This window comes from Mauremys reevesii, linkage group 3 (genome assembly GCF_016161935.1).
Source record: "Mauremys reevesii isolate NIE-2019 linkage group 3, ASM1616193v1, whole genome shotgun sequence".
Taxonomy (NCBI): domain Eukaryota; kingdom Metazoa; phylum Chordata; order Testudines; family Geoemydidae; genus Mauremys; species Mauremys reevesii.
Genome location: NC_052625.1, coordinates 48,557,444 through 48,576,452, shown reverse-complemented (window position 1 = coordinate 48,576,452; position 19,009 = coordinate 48,557,444). Strand labels below are relative to the sequence as shown.

General features: G+C 39.8%; 1 protein-coding gene across 9 annotated transcripts in view; it reads right to left on the bottom strand.

Moving 5' to 3' along the window:
* The window catches only part of ESRRG (estrogen related receptor gamma), a 473,961-nt gene that overhangs the window by 272,019 nt on the left and 182,933 nt on the right, over positions 1–19,009 (bottom strand). For 2 of the 9 annotated variants that reach the window (XM_039530375.1, XM_039530376.1), the window contains exon 2: positions 9,664–9,819. The exons of the other annotated variants lie outside the window; for them this stretch is intronic. In XM_039530375.1, the coding sequence (XP_039386309.1) occupies positions 9,664–9,698 (35 nt within the window). In that variant the 5' untranslated portion in view covers positions 9,699–9,819. The remainder of the gene's footprint in view (positions 1–9,663; positions 9,820–19,009) is intronic. 9 annotated transcript variants of the gene reach the window in all.

Genomic DNA, 19,009 nt, shown 5'->3' with positions numbered 1-19,009 from the left:
ATATGATACAAATATTATGTGGGCTATGTGGAAAGTACAAGGTCCCTAATCATGTTTAGGGATTACTTGACAGAACAGAGACATTTCATTCCTATTGGACCTAGGGATTACAGGAAAGAAACATCTAATATTCCATTTTTTAATTTCATGCATTTTTTATTTACCTTTAATGATGCTGTATATATTCATCATCCTGAAATATTAAAACAGTATGAAAAAAGTAATAAATTGGTGGAAAATTTAGGGAATGGGAATGCAACAGCACGCAAATCATACACTATCAAGTGCTTGATACACATTTAAAATTACTGCCTAGTACGGCAAAGCCAAATTCCTGGCAGATTTCTGAAGCGCAAAGTCACAATAAGAAGATCAGCAGAACAGACTGAAATAATAGAATATTCATCCCCCTAATCCATATGCAATTCTTTAGGGCTTTTTTTTAACAATGCATATGAGGTCTGACTGTATTCAGGATTTAAATAAGTTGTCTCTCTCTCTCTCTTTCTCTCTCTCTCTCTCTCTGTGTCTCTCAGTCACACACACACACACAGTAATTTTTGTAAAAAAAAATGTATATACAGTTATCATTTCTGCTCTGCTGCTTCCACATTGACAAGGTTAGCACATCTCCTCACACCTCAAATGAAACAATAGCATTTTTACACCTTAAAGTGTTAAAAGAAATACATTTATTCATACCACACAAACCTCCTGCAACAGTTTTCTTGGAGTGGGGCTTAAAAGTCTGATTTGGACAGAGAGAGGATTTTTATTTAACTCTTTGTTTCATGACAAATAATTAGTGGTTAATTTAATGTAACTTCACAATTGCTTTCATGTTGGCAATAAAAATCTTAAAACCAGTATTCTTTGAAATCATGCATTTTCCTCTACACATACATGATTTTTGATCTAGTATTGTATAAAAGGGCAGAGGCCTAGAAAGGAATAAATCAACAATGGAAAGACAGATGCTGATGAAAATAAATGATACATATGTAAAATGTGTGAGAGGATGAGTGACAGTGTGTTGTGGGGATAAAAGTTTTGTTGCCATGGGTTTGAGATGACTGCATTTCCCACAAGTAGCAAAGGCATAAATGAGTTATGGTCTTCCTAAACAAGGGACAAGACAAACTTCATACCACACCAAACTGACGTACATATGTTGCTAGACAAACAATGGACCACTCACATTGACTTCAACGGGTGTTGAGGGTGCTCAGCATGTTGCAAGAAGCACTGGCCTTGCAAGATTGGCTCCAAGATCATCACTACTGTGAATGGAGCTTAGATACAGAAGTGAATATATGTAAATCTTTTGCGGTTTATACAATGGATCATGAAATGCACACCTTGGATTGTAAAATAAAAGGAGTCTAGGTGACATTTATCACGGCCACACACAGAATGGATATGATTGGCTGTATGGTTCCATCAGAACCCCAGAAGGGGACTCTCCCCAGGTATCATAACATTCCTTGCCACAATGTAATTAATAAAGGGAAGCAGATGGGGCATGAGAGGCACTCTGCTGCCTACCTGACTCCCTTCCTTAGCTCAGGGAAGTTGGGAGAGGCCCATAGGGTCCTGCAGAAACCTGAGTCACTGAAGGCTACTGCACCTGATTGTACCAGTCTTGTAAAGAACGGGAGAAGAGGATAGGAGAGACAAGAAAGCCTGTTGGGAAGGACCACTACCAGGGGAACTGCCTGTATGTCAACCGGAACTTGGGGTGTGTGCCTGGGTGAGGCACCTGGAAAGTCAAGCCTCTACAAACTATGTTCATTGAGTTGTTTAGCCAAACCACAAGCTCATAGTGGCATCAGGGTTCAGGACAACTTGGCCCTTTTATATATTTTAATTTGATGAACTCTAGACAACAAATTTAAAAGCTTCTCAAAGGAAGAGTGTATTATTATTAGACCCTGTTGTGATTTTTATGTGGGCATGGAACTGTAATGGAGTATATATCTACACACACTATGCACCTGTATGTGAACATTACACACACAGCCACATAACAATGATACAGTTTGAATGAAGCCTGGCCCTACTGGAATCAATGGGAACACTCCCATTTACTTCACTAGGGCCAAAAGTTCACCGCATTACTTCATATATTTGAAGTGCATATAAAAAGAATAGTGAGAATTCTACAAAAGGAAAGCAACTATTCATAGATTCCAAGGTCAGAAGGGACCATATTGTGATCATCTGGTCTGACCTCCTCTATAACATAGGCCATAGAACTCCCCAAAAATAATTCTTAGAGAATATCCTTTAGGAAAAACATCCACTCTTGAGTTAAAAATTGTCAGTGATGGAGAATCCACCACGATACTTAGTAAACTGTTCCAATCGTGAATTACTCTCACCATTAAAAATGTATACTTTATTTCCCATCTGAATTTGTCTAGCTTTAATTCCCAGCTTTAGGATTGTGTTATACCTTCCTTTGATACACTGAAGAGCCCGTTATTAAATATTTGTACCCCGTGTAAATACTTATAGACTTTAATCAAGTCACCCCTTCATCTTCTCTTTGTTAAGTTAAATAGATTGAGCTCATTGAGTCTATCACTATAAGGCATGTTTCCTAATCCTTTAATCATTCTCATGGCTCTTCTCTGAATCCTCTCCGGTTTATCAACAATAACAAAGATATAGTGAATTGTCTAAGGAAATAAATGGCAAAGGGACATCAGACTTTAGTGAGAAAATAAGATGGACAAATACAGTCTATTAATGGGAACTAAACCTTGGAAAGGACTGATAGATATGTTTCAAAGCTTTATGGGCAGCCTGCAAGTTGGATTCTGGAGCAAAACTGAGCTCCAAACCTACTACATCTTAAAGACTTGGCAAATGGTGAAATATGTTCTTGGAAATGGCTGAACTATTTTAGCTGAATTTTTTTTTAAATCAATCCGAGCTAGGCACCTGGCATGGGAAATTTCAATCCAAATGGTTGAAGTTTGGCAAAGTTATAAGCAATTGAATACAAGGTCTTACAATGGAAAGTGTTGAGCAACTTAGCTATAGGCAGCACTATAAGCACTACAATACAGTACATTTAAGGAAAGGACTCTGACTCTGTTTCAATGCCTGTTTCTTTTGTTCTGACCTTTAAAAACAAATAAATCCTTTAAAAATATATTTCCCATACTACTGAAACAAAGAGATAACACACTGTTTTCCTGTGATGAGGAATGACTCAAGTTCTTACCTTCCCTGATTCATCTCAAAACTAATATTTAGTAAATATTTCCTTTGGAGTTGATCAAACTTGAAAAAAAAAATCTTCAAACTATGCCATGGATCACTATTTATAAGATTAGTCAAACTTCTGTTTTTTAAAATGAACTTTAAATTACCAGTAGTACTGCCCCTGGGGCTCACAGACAGCACCTGGATCACACAGAAGAAAACATGTGCAAATCAAGATTACTACAACATACTGATTTCATCCAGGTTGCCAAATTATCTTATTTCAGCATAATGGCATGGTGCAGGTAAATCCCTCTGTTCACAGTACTTTGCATTCTGGAGGGAGGTTGGTAGAGGTTTGGTGTTGTTTAAGGCAGCTCTCTGGTTTGCATTTCAGCCCACATCTAACAAATAAGCCCTGCACAGTTTGGCCAGAAGAGCTGGAGTCTCTGATGAACAGTTCATGGAGTTCTTCACTCACATCCTGCATGGGAAAATCAATCCCTATTGGGACATCTTTGATTTCGCAAGCTGCTCTGTCTCTCTAAAGGGCAGCAGCTAAGAACAAAGAGTCCATGTACTGCTGTTCATCAGAGACTCCAGTTCTGCCAACCAAACCTTGCACAGAGTTCAACTCGCCTTCACTTCAGGGTTTAACTGCCTTGACTATAATAGGTAACTACTCATAATTTGTATCCACCTATTTGTATGCATGAGCCTGTGCAAATGAGAGACTCGCTTAATAAACTTCCCTACCCTTCAATAAATAACTTAATGAAGTGCCTGGGCTTCAAGGCCTTGAATGAAAAATGGTATTGTGGGGTTAAGGGGTTTGTAATGTACAGAAGCAACGGTGGGGTAGCTTAGTTGTCATCATGAAGACAAGTGGTAGGCGTTGTGGGAAGCATGTAAATAGCTTAAAAGCCTCTCAATATCAGCAAGTTTCTTTCCTTCTCCCTTTCTCTATTAATGGACATGAAGAATTCCCACTGAAATGGGTATTTTCCAAGTATTAGATTTGAAAATATGTCTGAGCTATGGCTACATGACCTCTTAGAACTGAGTCCATGTACAGGTAACAAAATATCACTACATTCAAAGTTTTCTGAAGTCCTGCCACCTAGATCCAGCCCACCCTTATTTTCCTTTGATTTTCTCAAGCAAGAAAGGATACTAAAAATTAAACATATTACTGAATTAGCACATTCCAGCAAAAAGGAGAACAAAATATTGTGGCACAAATAAATACTACGTCTAGCAATAAACTGAAAGAAAACCAGTCTTCCATGGTACTCTGGATAACTAGTCACTTTTGTCCCCTGGATAAATAAGCACTTGGGCTACTAACCTGACTCCCTCTCTTCATGCTATTTGCAGCATGAACATTGTGTTTGAATGTAAGCAATGATGAAAAAGTCCTGACCAAAGAATATAAAATGAAGGCTCAAGTGTGTTGGAGGCCGCTAGGGTAGATCCTTTTCAGACACCAGTAAGGGATTTCTTAGTGTTGGGTAAGACACTCTGTCTGGGTAGAGTAGACTATCAGTGAGTTTCTCTATTTGTTTATATAAATGGGCCAATGCCTTTTGAAGCACTTCAGAGCACTTAACTAAAGCAAACAAGCACTTGAACTTTAAATATCTAACAAGAGGAGCTATTGACAAGTGTAACTTTACTTAGTTAATCTTAATATCATTGGGAACTTTAATTCATACAGTTTTACGGCGCTACATGAAGGGACACACCAGACTCTTATCTCAGCTTAGGCTCCACATACAAGACTCACAATAGATGAAAACAGAACTGCAGCTGCTTGTTCCCTTTTAATTTCTTCTTCTTCTTCTTTTTTTAAACACACCCCCTTCACTTTTTCATGCATGACATCCCTGGACCCACATTAAATGTCAACAGCTATTCCTTGTTTTGAAATCGGAGTCTTTGGTGGTAAAATTGCTTTTTCCCTTTCTCTCTAAATGATACAGAATGTGTATGTTCCTAGATGGAAATCCGAGATACAACTGAACAGATTTTTGATAAGTACAAGCATCTCCAAAATGAATTTTGAAGGCATTATGCTATTGTAAATCAGTACTTTTATTTCTGAAAATATTACAGTATAATCTGGTTTTTGCCCAAGTTATGCTGATCATATCTAATGTTAAAATATGGCCCAAGGTTTCTCTTCTCTCTTATACCAAAGTACCTCAGGGTTATTCCTGAGCTATACAGCCACAACTGAAAAGAGAACTTGGCCCTACAGGTGAAATTTTTCAAATTATTGAATTCCTGGTTACCTGTGGATTTTTAACCATGATCTAGAAAGGAAAAAGTTTGGTAAAAATTATGCTATCAATTCCCAATGGGTGGATAAGGCTCTGAGAGTGAGCTACATTACAAAAATACATGGTCAATGTTCAACAAATAGATTGTCACATTTCTAGGGCTGCACTTGAGAGTGTTTTATTAGTTTCTAAGTGCCTCCCTTTGGGTTTACAAACACATAAGAAACTCCCTAGTTATTGCTTTATCTACAATTACAATGATCACCTTCATGCCCCAGACTAATACAATCTGAGACACATACATTTCTGCTGAGAAATCAGCCTCCCAATGGATAATCTGAAAGATTATTCGATTGTCTTGGACAATATTTAAAAAAAAATGCACATACTGCAAATAGGTCATATATCATGCATCTTCTCAGTTGGACACTGTCAGATCAGGTTTACTATCACAAAGGGTTGTATTCCAAAATGAAACAGTAGGGATTTCTGCATTTTGTGGCATGGCCATAGCTGATTTTTAGCCATCAAATCCCGCCAAGATAGACCACGTCAATGCAAGTAGGTAACGGCCAAAACCTGGTGCGAGACACATCTTTCAATTCCAAAACAAGTATACATCATTACTCATAATCCTGCAAATCCCTCCTCAAATTGTGGATAAGGCTGTGGGAGTGGGAAATTTCCTTCTGGCTTTGTTCTCTCATGCAGTGTTCATAAAATAATTAAAGCAAACTAATTGAAGCAGCCTTTGCTTGTCTCTAAATATTGCAGTTTCAAAGGAAGCTGGTAAATGATTATTCGGCTACATTTTGGAGTTCATTTAGGTGCATGGAAATTTCATAGTGCTAGTCTGAGTGATAGAGTTTTCCTTTAAGTGACAGTAGGGTTGTCATTAATGTATATTTATTTGGTTCTTCAGACTTCAATTAGATCAGTGCATACAGAATAGTAGAAACAACAGGAGTGGTTTATTATGGTATTCATGCCCCTCTTGAGCCAAATGCTTAGGGCTCTGCCATCTGAAATGAAGAAGACATGGCTATCTGGAATACAGATGGAACCAAACCATGAAGTCTGGATATAAATCACAACTTTCCCAGAGTTCAAGGGTTTTCAGATCTGACCATATACATCTTAAAAGAAAAGAGGGGGTGGGAGGGTCAGGAAGGAGGGAGGGTTAGCTGCAAAGAGCTTGGATCTAGTATTCTGGTACTGGCCTATCTCTAACCTGAGGTAAAAGCACAATTGGTAATCAGTCCTGAAGAATATAAGCTTCAGTGTTTCAGCCTACAAAAACCTTATGTTCTTTTTTAAAGCCAAGAACATGTTGATCCAAGAGTAGAATTTCAAACCTTTGAAATGACAAAATATAGTTTTTCTGTTAGTATTTTAGGGCAACACCTGATGTCTGGTCAAATGTCTTGCTAGTTCTGTTAAAAAAATATGCATTTAAGAGTGTGAACTTTCAGTGATAAAATATAGATCTAGGCACAATTGCTGAAGGAAATAGCTTTTGAAATTCTCTGATACTCTAAGTTATAATTGGGTTTTAATGCATAAAATGGCTGAGTAATTTAAATGTTTGGAAAAGAAAACAGTCCTTCCCAGAGTTTATGAAGTGGTACGCCTATTTCTTATAACGATTAACTGTGAATCATCATTCCAAACATGAGCATCTAGTAATGTATGCTCCATTCAACTGATGCTGTAGAGTGACAGTTTTACCAAATTAACATTTAAGGGTCCAATTCTGATCTAAATCTGTTTTTTACACTGGCGCTACTCCACTGATTTTTGTGGAATTACTCCAAACTCACACTGGTAAATAGCAAGTGAGATCAGACTAGGCCCTTGTTCCTGTCAGCCCTTAGCACATCTGGGGAATGAAAATAGAAATGTATATATAGATGGAGAGAATGAGTATATATCACAACATTCCCACTGGAGATTGAAAGCAAAAAGAAAATCGATAGTATCAGAAAAATAATATAATAGTCCTTAATAAAAATGTTGTAAGTAGCAAATACATACTAAAAGGAAAGTGAGATGAAGTAGATACAGGATATAAACTGTGCCTTTGGGTAATAGTAACATCCCAAATGACACAGAATTCTAAAGCCCACATACCACAAAAGATACTATAATAGATTTTGGAATACACTGCAAGCAAGCAACAAGATCCAATTATTTGGAAAGCTCTCCAAAATCCTGTGATTTTGCATTTAAGTAAAGAGAAGTGAGAAATGAAAAAGGAGAAGAAAAGTTCAGAATAGATGGGTTGAGAGAGAAAAAGAAGGGCAAAGACAAAGAATGAGTGGGACCACAAAAAAAAAAGAGAGATCTTTTTGTATGTATTTATACTGCAGCCATCAGCCAGGTATTGGAGCACCTTACAAAATGCAAAGAGCCATATGCAGTTTTAACATCCTGCATTTCTGGGTCTCTCCCTCTTTAAAAAAAATATGGCAATTTTTGTTTTTTAAACTTTAAATGGTTTATTATTTATGATTATATTCATTATTGTGAGAGGTTAAAGATGAGACTTGCATTTTATGGGGAAGACTTTGGAGATCTGAGGAAACCATCGGTCAGCGTCTGAAAAATCTCCATCTCCCACACTAATATGTGTCAGCTTTGTAGGCAACAGTCCCATTGTGCCTGCAAACAGACCTATTGTGGTATCGGCTGGTCATAGGGAGGAAGAGATAGTAAATCAGCACCATGGATTCCGGGGTTAAAAGACTAGGATCAGAACCTTCTCTTCTATCCAGTATTCAATGACAAACTGACAGGAAGCTAAGAAAATGACTTCATAAATCATGACAAGGGCCCCAGAATTTATGTTTACACAGCACCTTGCTATCATAGGTCACAATCTTGCGACTGGAGCAACACAGATAGACACCCCTCCCCGATGCCCACCCAGGACCCCAATTAAATTCATAACAGTTCTGTGCAACTGCAGGGGTCAGCTCATGCAGAGCAGCTTCCAAAACAGGGATCATAGCCAACTTATTTCACAGCCTCTTGTTAGGTTCTTCCCTGCTACATACTTCAATGCAGATATTTACCCTCTTCAGACATTCTTAAGCATGTGAATTAAGTCCACATGAGCAAGAAAATACAGCTTAGTAGGATGGAAACTCTCTCCTTAGCTTATGTTGGTATGGACGGTAACCTCTGAGCAGGAGGTGGTCTAATGGGATATGTGATGGGCATTACAGGTGAGATAAACACAAAATTTCAGCTGTGCTCTGAATTTCTCTACATTTGTGGGTTTGCAGGCTGCATGGTTCGAGGTTTTTTCCCCCTCCATTTGTTTGTTTGGTTTGAGAATTAATAAAAACAAATCACCAAAAGTACTGCAGCAATGGAAGGCAATTTACCTGATTCTTTGCAGAGTAGCTAAAGGACATAAAATTATTGTTTTTCTATACTGCCAGCTCTGTTCTAAACATTATGTTGTCAGAACTGTCTTCATTCCCGTAAAACCCTACATGTGAACATCCCTATTGTAGCATTTTCGTATTCTAACTACTTGTCTAAACACAATTACTTATCCAGGTAAAAAGAATCTCAATGTTCTTCAAAGTGACATTAAAGTATGAGATCATTTTTTTGTTTTGAAGACATTTCTCTCTACAAAAGCCATCCTATTGAGCAACCAAGTATTTTAGCTTTTCGGGCCTGATCCAAAACACATAAACTCGAATGAATCAGGACCATAACAAATAACTCCCCTTACAATGCATTGTGATACCTGCTTGGTAACTTCTAGGATTTCCATCAACTATGGTTGGCAGGCTCAGGGTTTTCAACAGTAATTGTCCCGTCTTAATATTTCTTCTACATATCTTATTGCAAGATTAAAACATCTACAAGTCTGTGATTAGTGACTAAATTTTTTTGACAAGGGCTGATAACCAAAACACATGATCTGAACACCCCAAACTCTTAGGAAGTTCATGATCTGAATCCAGATGTAAACACATTAACTGAGATCCATATTTAATATTTGTATGTTTCTATGAAGCAATATATTTGAGAGAAGGAGTCAAAGTAAATGTTCCTGGTTCTAATCATCCCACCCCCAACTCCCGGTGGCTCATTTGTGCACGTTTCACCAGACAGGCCAGAGGGAAATGACCCCCCTTCATGAACTCACCATCCTTTCCTAGTCACATTCACTATGCATTGCATTAGAAAAGATCGGAACGGTGTTTAAATATTTTGGCGGGTTTTGTTATGGCCAGATCGCTCACTTCCTCTGGGACACACAAAGCCTCCTCTGGCAATGAAACAGCCAAAATGTCAGCAAATCCTATAGAACAGAAAACGGTCTGTCAATGTAAGGCCTAAATGAATCTCCATTTAAAAAAAAAAAAAAGCAACATCCACTTTTTATTAACATTTTTTTCACCCTCTAGAAACTTTTAAACAGCATTACAATGTATTCATCACAAGGTGCTATTAGAGCTCAGCTCACTTCAAGTGTTACCAATTCATGGACAGATTAGAGGGCACATTAATAACATAGTTAATATGAAGTGTTTAGAGCCTTTACGTCGGTGACAAATACGACTCAACCAAATTTCCTGACCATTGAGGCCACGGAGGAACAATTTGGTAGATTTCATCAACAGTTCTAATTATGTTCCTGTCAAGTCGAGAACAAAGTAATCCATAACTGGGGGGCTGCTCAGAGACAGTGGCACACAAGAGTAATTTATGCCCAAGACACAGGGCCCTTTCTGTAGTTAGTGTGCACAACGCTTGACTAACAAGTGGGTTCAAAAAGGAATTTATTAGGGAAAACACAGCCCTCTAGCTCTGAGTGGCTTGTCAGGTGTAAGCTTATGAGGAGTTATGAGGTAAAGACTTCTAGTAAGTCTTGTTTATACAAGCATCTGGAGTTCATGCTCTCCGCAGCCTCTAACTGTATGTTGTAAGATGTAGGACTTTTCCTTGACTGCTCATATAGTTAAAGCCACCTCTCTGTAGAGGGATTGTGAGAGAGTTTAAATATGACAAAAGAATCGATAAAATATGATGGTGAAGAGAAGATTCCACCTACATGTTATTTTCTTTTAAAAGAACATTTCAATCTTTAGGATGTCATCATCAACATCGCAGAGGCTAAATATTGTAGAGACCCTTTTATGGTTCTATAAATAACAGACTAATGAAACATGCAAAGGAATTATTAGTAACAGTAAACTGAAATGTCACAATACACTGTGCATGGTTCATGCTGCAGCTAAACTAGAGACAGACTGAAAAAAGGAAGGGGGAGAAGAGAAGGGGGAGAAGCTGTCATGTAATTTTGAGTCATTTTCCACTGTGATCTATATTGGGATGCAGCTTCCATTCTTTCAAACAGGGTAATTTTATGTATGACATTCTTGTTACTTTTTGCAAAAAAGGTAAAAATGCCTCCCTAGTGCTAGGAAACAGATTAAAGCTAGAAACACGCAATCAGAGTTGACAATCTTTGTTAGTAATAAGTTGTTAGTCAAAATAGAGCGATATTTTTTAAATTAAAATTAAGAACAATACTTGAAAGTACGGGGCAAACCAAAACTAAGAGCATTAGCAAAAAAAAAAAAATCCTGGCAAAACTATGTCATTCACAATGATTTCTGCTTAGTGAATCTTAAAACAGAGCTCTCTATAGGCCACTGTGAGTGTACACTGTAGCCACCAGTTTTATGTCTTTATTTAAAAAGAGAGGAAAACATTCAAAGCTTCAAAAACTTTGTCATAATATAGCCTCCTCTTTGATAGTGGAATAAATACTTATAAAATAGCTGCCGATCTGATCAGAGATACAATGCCATTTAATGGCCTGAACACAGGCCTAGGAACTGCACAGTTCTAATTCTACTCCAGACACTGACTTAGTATGTGACCTTGGGAAAGTTACTTGCTGTCTCAAATTTCGCCATCTAGCCAACTTCATTCTTTTGTGCTCAGTTTTACTAAAATGCATCACCTGGACCCGTACTTTCTTCCACTTTGTTTTGGGCAATTTCCCAGCAGCTGCTGAATAAAACGGTACTGGTCTCTTAAACCAGAAACAGGGGTTGAATTATTATTTTCAATTATTCAGCACTTTCCATTAAAGAAAGTCAAAGCACTTCACAAACATTAGGGGCTTAAGCCTCACAATAAAAACTCATGAGGCAGGGGAGAAGTTTAACTACAGCGGACTGGAGGATGACCATTCTGTTCCACAAGAACATTTGAGGTTCTGGGATTTGTTTTCACTCCACACTGAAACCAAAATGAAACCTTTCAAAATGTTTTCATGAAAAAAGGTGTGTAAAAATGCCCGTTTTCAAACTGAAAAGCTAATGTTTTCGATTCGGGAAGATGCATCCAAATGTCCCAGTGAAAGAGAGAGGACGTGGGAAGCCTGGTGTTAAGGCACCTGTCTCTGTTGGGGGGAACCCAAATTCAGGGTCCTGCTGTAACACAGAGATTTTAATCCCAGCTCACTCTGATTCAGGCAGAGCAGGAACTTGAACCTCTGTCGCCCTAACCACCAGGCTATAGAGTGTGAATGTTAGGGCTTGTCTACATTACCCGCTGGATCGATGGACCCGTCGACTCCAGTACTCCACTGGGGCAAGAGGCGCAGGCGGAGTCGATGGGAGAGCGTCAGCCGTCGACTTACCGCAGTGAAGACACTGCGGTAAGTAGATCTAAATACGTTGACTTCAGCTACGTTATTCATGTAGCTGAAGTTGCTTAACTTAGATCGATCTCCCTCCTCCCCCTGAGTGTAGACCAGCCTGAGTCACTTGGTCTTACATCCCACCATCTCATGTCCCCCTGACCCCTCAATACACACACACACACACACACACACACACACACACACACACACACACACACACACACACACACACACACACACTCCCTCTCCAGCCCTGTTTCAAAAATGTCTTGGCTGAAACTGAAACATTTCAGCTAAACATTTTGGCTTTGTTGAAATTTCATTTCAACTAAACATGTTCCAAAGGGCTCCAACTTAAACCAGATGGGGAAACAGAGGAAAAGTGATGTTAAATCACACTGGATTCTGAAGCAGAGCCATGAGCCACACTCAGATTTTAGAAGTCCCCAGCCTTGTGCTTTAGCGACAAGACCATCCTTCCTCTCCCAGTGAATTGTCACGCTGCCTCGTGCTTACGTTATAAAACACATTTTAACAAAAGTGTGGCAAAAGCATGATGATCCCATTAAGTTTCGAACATCTAATACCTTGTGAATGAGAGCCGGAAAACTCAGTTAGTGCTTTATCAAATCTCTAGTTTGTATGTAGAGCATAAACTGGCTACATCTGCTAATAGGGCAGATTGACCCATCACATATATTATCAAAACTCATCAAAGTCTGCTGGAGGACATAGCTAGAGCCACTCATTATCCTTTGCATTAGCTTCCTCACTAGCACCTCTGCCAATATATTTTCCTGTAATACAACTGTCTTGATTGAGCAGAGAAATCAGCAGTTTGGAACATTACAACAGTTAGAGAGAGATAACAGGACTAGACCCATAATGGTATCCTGCCTCCCCATTCAATCTGCTGTTATTGGGTGCAAACTGAAGCCTGCCGTGCTAGATTTACACTGCAGTTATCCATTGCTGGGCCCTGGAGATTCATACCATTAATTAGATATATATTTTTGGAGTTTTATTCATTCAGATTATTTCCCCAAAATTTATTAAATACATAAGAGGGGCAAGGAGAAAAAGACTTACAGGAACTCCTTAAAATTTACACCACAGTGTGTTTTTCAGACAAATGATAGCTTATAAAATGACAACGTATAATTTAATAACCAGAAAAACTGGATGATGGAATTAGCTTAGTTGTAACAATACCAGTGCAAACATCATTTTAAGTTTAGATGCTGTACAGTCCTATTACTGAATATGTGATATTTATTGTCTTATCCAGGACACTGTACAATTTTTGGTTATAATCTTGAGGAATAGTGTTGTGTGTGTCTGGAATCACACATCCTATATGCCTGGCTCCTGTGTGTACATAGGTGCTGACTCCGTGGGTGCTCTGGGGCTGGAGCACTCACGGCAAAAAAACAGTGGGTGCTCAGCACCCATAAGCAGTTCCAAGGATCAGTGCCTCCCCCTCCCCCCAGAGCCTCCCGCCCACTGGTGGCCCTGCTGATCAGCTCCTTACCCTTCCTCCCCGCGCTTCCCATCCGCCATGGATTAGCTGTTCAGCAGCATGCAGGAGGCGCTGGGGGGGTGGGGAGGAGCCAGGGCAGAAAGAGGTGGGGAGTGGTCAGGAAAAGGCAGGGTGAGGGTGGGAGTTGGGCCTGGGGTGGAACAGGGACGGGAAGAGGCGTGGCATGAGTGGGGAGTTGGAGGAAGGGATGGAGTGGGGGTGGGGCCAGGGGTGGAGTGGGGGGTCGAGCACCACCTGGGATTTGCGTAGGTCAGTGCCTATGTGTGTGTCTGATATGACGTGACACAATTCTATCACATTTTTACTATTCTTTGCACGTGTGCACACACGCACACGCACACACACACACACAGTTCCATGTATAGTCCACTACACAACTGGCTAGGGACGTGACCAGGTTTATTCATCTTCCTCCAAAGCATCAGGTACTAGCCATTACCAAAATGTAGGATGCCAGAACTGATGGTCTAACCTACTGTGGCAAATCCAATGTTCCTGTTACCAAATTTGATAGAGACATGGGTCACATAACAGAGCCTCCTATGCCTCATGCAGATTTGGATACCATGAAGAGCTATTGTACACAGAATACTTGCTGACCTATTATCCTCATTTTGTGACCTGTATCATCTTTCAAAGAAGATTTACATCAAACCACAGCCATTCAGTGGACTTGTGGGGGAGAGGCACATTTGTAGATATGAATGTACTAAATAATGAACATACAATTGCATCTGTAGTAATATTCCAGCCACTTCTCATTTAATTCTGTGGCCTCACTGATTAGAGTATAATCTGTTTTTAGCACTATCTGTCAAAATGTTTCTGGTTATTTTGAAGTTATGCATAAGACAGCCATACCCACTTTCTCAGGTAGGATGGCCACCTGTTAATTCTGGTCACAAATCTCTTTCAATACCAATACTAGTAATAATAACTTTTGAGGGTCATTGGTAGGTTTTACATGGTGATTCCAGAGCTCACTAAATCACATTAATGACCAATCCCTTTTAATTGGAAAAATATTCAAAAAACTGCTCAATTCCCATTTGGTGGTTTAGCACCACAAATTCCAGCAGCCATGGAAGGTAGCTTTCTGTTGGTTAAAACTTCTGACAAGTAAAATTCAATATGGAGGGAATAAAATAAGAAAGAAATTAAAATGCTCTCTCACCAGTGAGTTAAAACCCAGCAGCTGTAAGTCATTGAATTTAACTGCACATCTTTTGAGGGGTTTTTTTTTCTGTTTTTATTTCTGAAATCACAGGAACTACCCAGCCTAGCAAGACTGTAATCACTCAGCAGGAACCTGGCACAAGCACAATACAACCACCAGCCAGGTGGCAGGAAAATGAAGGAAATCTCTCTCTCCCTCCCTCTATGTTGTTTAAAAGGGGCTCGGCGTGAATGAATCTTCCCGGTAGTCACCAACAATTTCTTATTCTTTCCGAGCAATCATCAATTTCAGCATCAAGTGGTTCAGTAGATCTACAACTGGTAGTGGCAGCAGAGTAAGCCCAGCATGCAAACATTTTGGCTAATTTAAAACCCTTGTGCTGCCGAATCAAACATGACAAGACAACAGTAAAAAGAGAGGCTATTATCCCAAATGAAAGCCGGCGGATAGCTGAAATTGGTTTGAGTGGCAGAGACAAAAGATGTGGAAGGAGCAGGGACAACCGAGAATGATAATCCCAGATAACACACACACACACACACCATAAGGAGGGAAAAAGGTAACATTTCCAAGTTCTACAGCCAGGCAGACAAAATGCACTTAAAAGGGACACAAAATAAATTGATACATGATAAAACATTTGCCCCATGGGTAAAGAGATACTTAACTTACAAGAGATGTAACCCTTTCGATAGAAAAACGAACACTCAGAATACTAAAGCTGTCATTTCCTACCTGAATTAATGTCCTGCTGCCCAACGTTCATTACCATAAGGTGGAGGAGTCAGAAGCACTGATTTAGGATAGAGTAGCCTTAAACTGAAAATAAGACGTTGTGGGCTATTTTTGAATGCCCGCTAAATCCACATCGCTCACCAAGTTCCCAGATCTCAAAGAGCTGGGGGGGAGGGAAAGTGGAGAACAAGGGAATTAATTTGGAAAGGCATTTGGAAAACCACAAGCAGACTGATGATGTTCAGAGCCACAAACCCCGGTGATGGCTTACAGCACACAGAATGATGACCTATGGGATCACTGGAGAGCAAGCGAGTTGTCTTTTGCAAGATTAACAATTTAAAAGTGCTGAAATTAATTTTGTTTAATAGCTGTGGGTGCAGACTCCTTACAAAGTAGGTTGCAAGGTCAGCAAGCCTCCTAAAGCCTTTTAAAATGCAGCTTTTTATAGGGACAGGAGATTTAGGGTGGCTCAGGGCTTAAAGACCTGAGAAGCAGAAAAAGTGTGAAAGGTCAGTTCCTACCACTTCCCAGATCTTGGGTGAACATATTTGTTTGGCCCCATTCTATGACACACATTTACTGATCCATTCAAGACTATTTTAGCATATATGGGTTTCAAATGGTAGCGGAGGTGACAGGGAGGCAGTGTGAGAGATGACACACAAAAGAAGTAATAAAACCAGACACAGGAACCAGACTAACCAGTATCTAGCAAGATCCTCTGCATCACACAGGAATGTGCTTACTTGCACTGGATGGGAGGGGAGCAAAGGGTAGGATGAGGGAAGGCAAGGGAGGGAGAAAGGGAATACTCACATCCTTTTCATCTTTCAAAAGTAGTTCATTCATGATTCACATCAGCCTGCTTCTATGAGACTGGTACAGCATAAATCACTGCACTATACAAACTGTTTAAAGCAACAGCTGGACTTAACTCTGAAACCAAACTTAGCCATTTCAAACATACTTGCTAAGCGTCACACACATCTCACTCAACATATGTATGTGCCATCACTCAGAGAAAGAATGAAAATATACAATATATAACTCTAATATATAAACATTATAGGCCTACTTTTTGAGCACAGCATCCAGCAAACCACAGAAGAAGAGCTCAAACTGGGTGCAACTGCAGGCACTAAAAATTGTGCCTGTGATTTTTTCCCCCATTGGAGGCCAGGAGTTTGGGATAGCTGCATTCCTTATTCAGCATTGTCTTGCAAAATATTTTGGGGAGAGCCAAGTTGTGTAAAAACATGGGCATAAGAATTTGAGCAAGATTCCTATTGCACAAAGCTGTGCAAAAACTGTAAAAACTGCCACTAAATCCATCTGAAAAGGGATCTAACAGGATGGAAGCACTCAGCTGTCTGCACTGGACAGTCACAAACATGTCTCCTCAACACAGTATGGCAAGCCAGGTGAGAATCTGATCTAACAAGATGGATACAGAGTGGCAGGCCTGGCTTCATCGTGCAATCATGTCTTAACCTTTCCTCCAACATAAAGGGGAAGGCAGAGCTTGCTCTTCCGAAGAAAAGAAAAAAGATATAAAATGTAGGGCCTCTAATCTGAAAGCTTTTTGATACACATAGTATATCCAGAACACCCAGACTTATGGAGTAAAGAAACCACGCTGACCTTAAACTTAAAAGGTATGTGGGAATGTTTTTTGGTGTAAAAGAGATGCAGGCATTAGAGAAAGGTGTTGTAGCATACAATGAGAAGGAGTTGTGATGGTTTCTTTAGACTGAAGAGGCCATTTCCTGACAATGAGGTAACTTGCTGATCATTAGAGAAGACGGAATTAATTCTGCTGCAAGCTTCAGTCTGACAGTGGCTGGAGCAGATGCACCAGCCATTTTTCTCTACCTGTCCCAGTGGGAGTTAGAACAAAGGCAAACGAGACTCACAGAAATACTGAAGACTCCACAAGGAAATTGTTTTCAATATATATTCAGACTGCCACAGAACACCATGTGCTGTTAACTAACATATGCTTCTGTATACAATATTTTTGCTCTCTGTTTTGTCTCAAAGCTGAATTCATATCCTCACACAGCAGTTCAAGGAAGCCCCAGTTCGCAGTTCAGCAAGGCACTGCTTAAAAGGCAGGCCTGATTCAGGTCCTTAGGGCATCTCATCCATCCTGTGTGTGGATGGCATTCACCACCAAGGGACCCCATTAGGAAGGAAGGGCAAACTGAAATCCTAACCCAAAGCAGTGTGAAATGGAGCACCAGTGTACTGGTATAGCAACGATGGATGAGATTCCATTTATCTTCAAAAGCATGGGAAGCCAATATATCTACTTCATCACAAACTCAACTTTACTTTCCAACCTTGTAGTGTACTTAAAGCAAAAAACGTAGATCAGCTTTCTATCTGGAGATGCAACAGAAGGGAAATGTCACCCAAGACTCCAATTAAATAGATTGTAAGTGACGCACTTACAATGTAACCCCATGCCACAGACCACCCTGAGATACACTGGCTGTGTGTAAAATCAGTTGTCCAGGAAGGCTTTGCCACAAGCTACAAAACGTTTCCTTTCACCTCCATACAGTGGAATAATACTCAAAAGCTTCTTATTCTAGTGCAAAACCTGCTAGTAAGTGCTGCTTCTATACAAGTGCTACAGATATTAGAGTTTCCACAAATACTCCAAACGGTTTAGCTTCTCCTTTATTGTCATGCCGCAGCCACAATAGCTATTTAACTGGCCCCGTCACTGCACTGCTATGAGGGCAATGTTTTGTTTCTTGCTCTTGAGCTGGTTTTCAGAGATAAATGTTCTAGATTTGGAGAAACTGGGCCAAATTCACTCCTGGTGTAAAGTGAAGCCACAAACTTTATTGGCTTCAAAGCAAACAGCTACTTCACACAGACCCAAAACTGACAAAGAGCAGAACCTGAGCCTCATGTTGACCAGTGCAAGATGTATGGTAAATAAATCCTTAATGATCTATAATCTTATTATCAACAAGTCACCTGGTCTGGGTCCCAGAAACCTGACTGGCTGATGATACAGGTCTGGGGTTGGCTTACCTCATTCCTTTCCTCCCCTGCTCCCCACCTCTTACCACAAACCCAGAAGTACATATCTAGATGTAACATATCCATTTGATTTCTTCCTGGGGTTAAACGCAAAAAACACACACTCGGATCAAAATTCTTTGATTGCATTCACCAAATCTGCATGTCCAGAGAGCTGACTAACCTGGGCATTAACACTATCAAAGCTCAGACACTACGGTTTCCCAGCTCACAGTAACACTGCCTAACATACAATAAACCTCATACAGCTCTTGTAGATAGCTTCAACAATCATTCAGATGATGCCTCTGATAAGATAGGAGGTTTGGGGCTATCTAAAC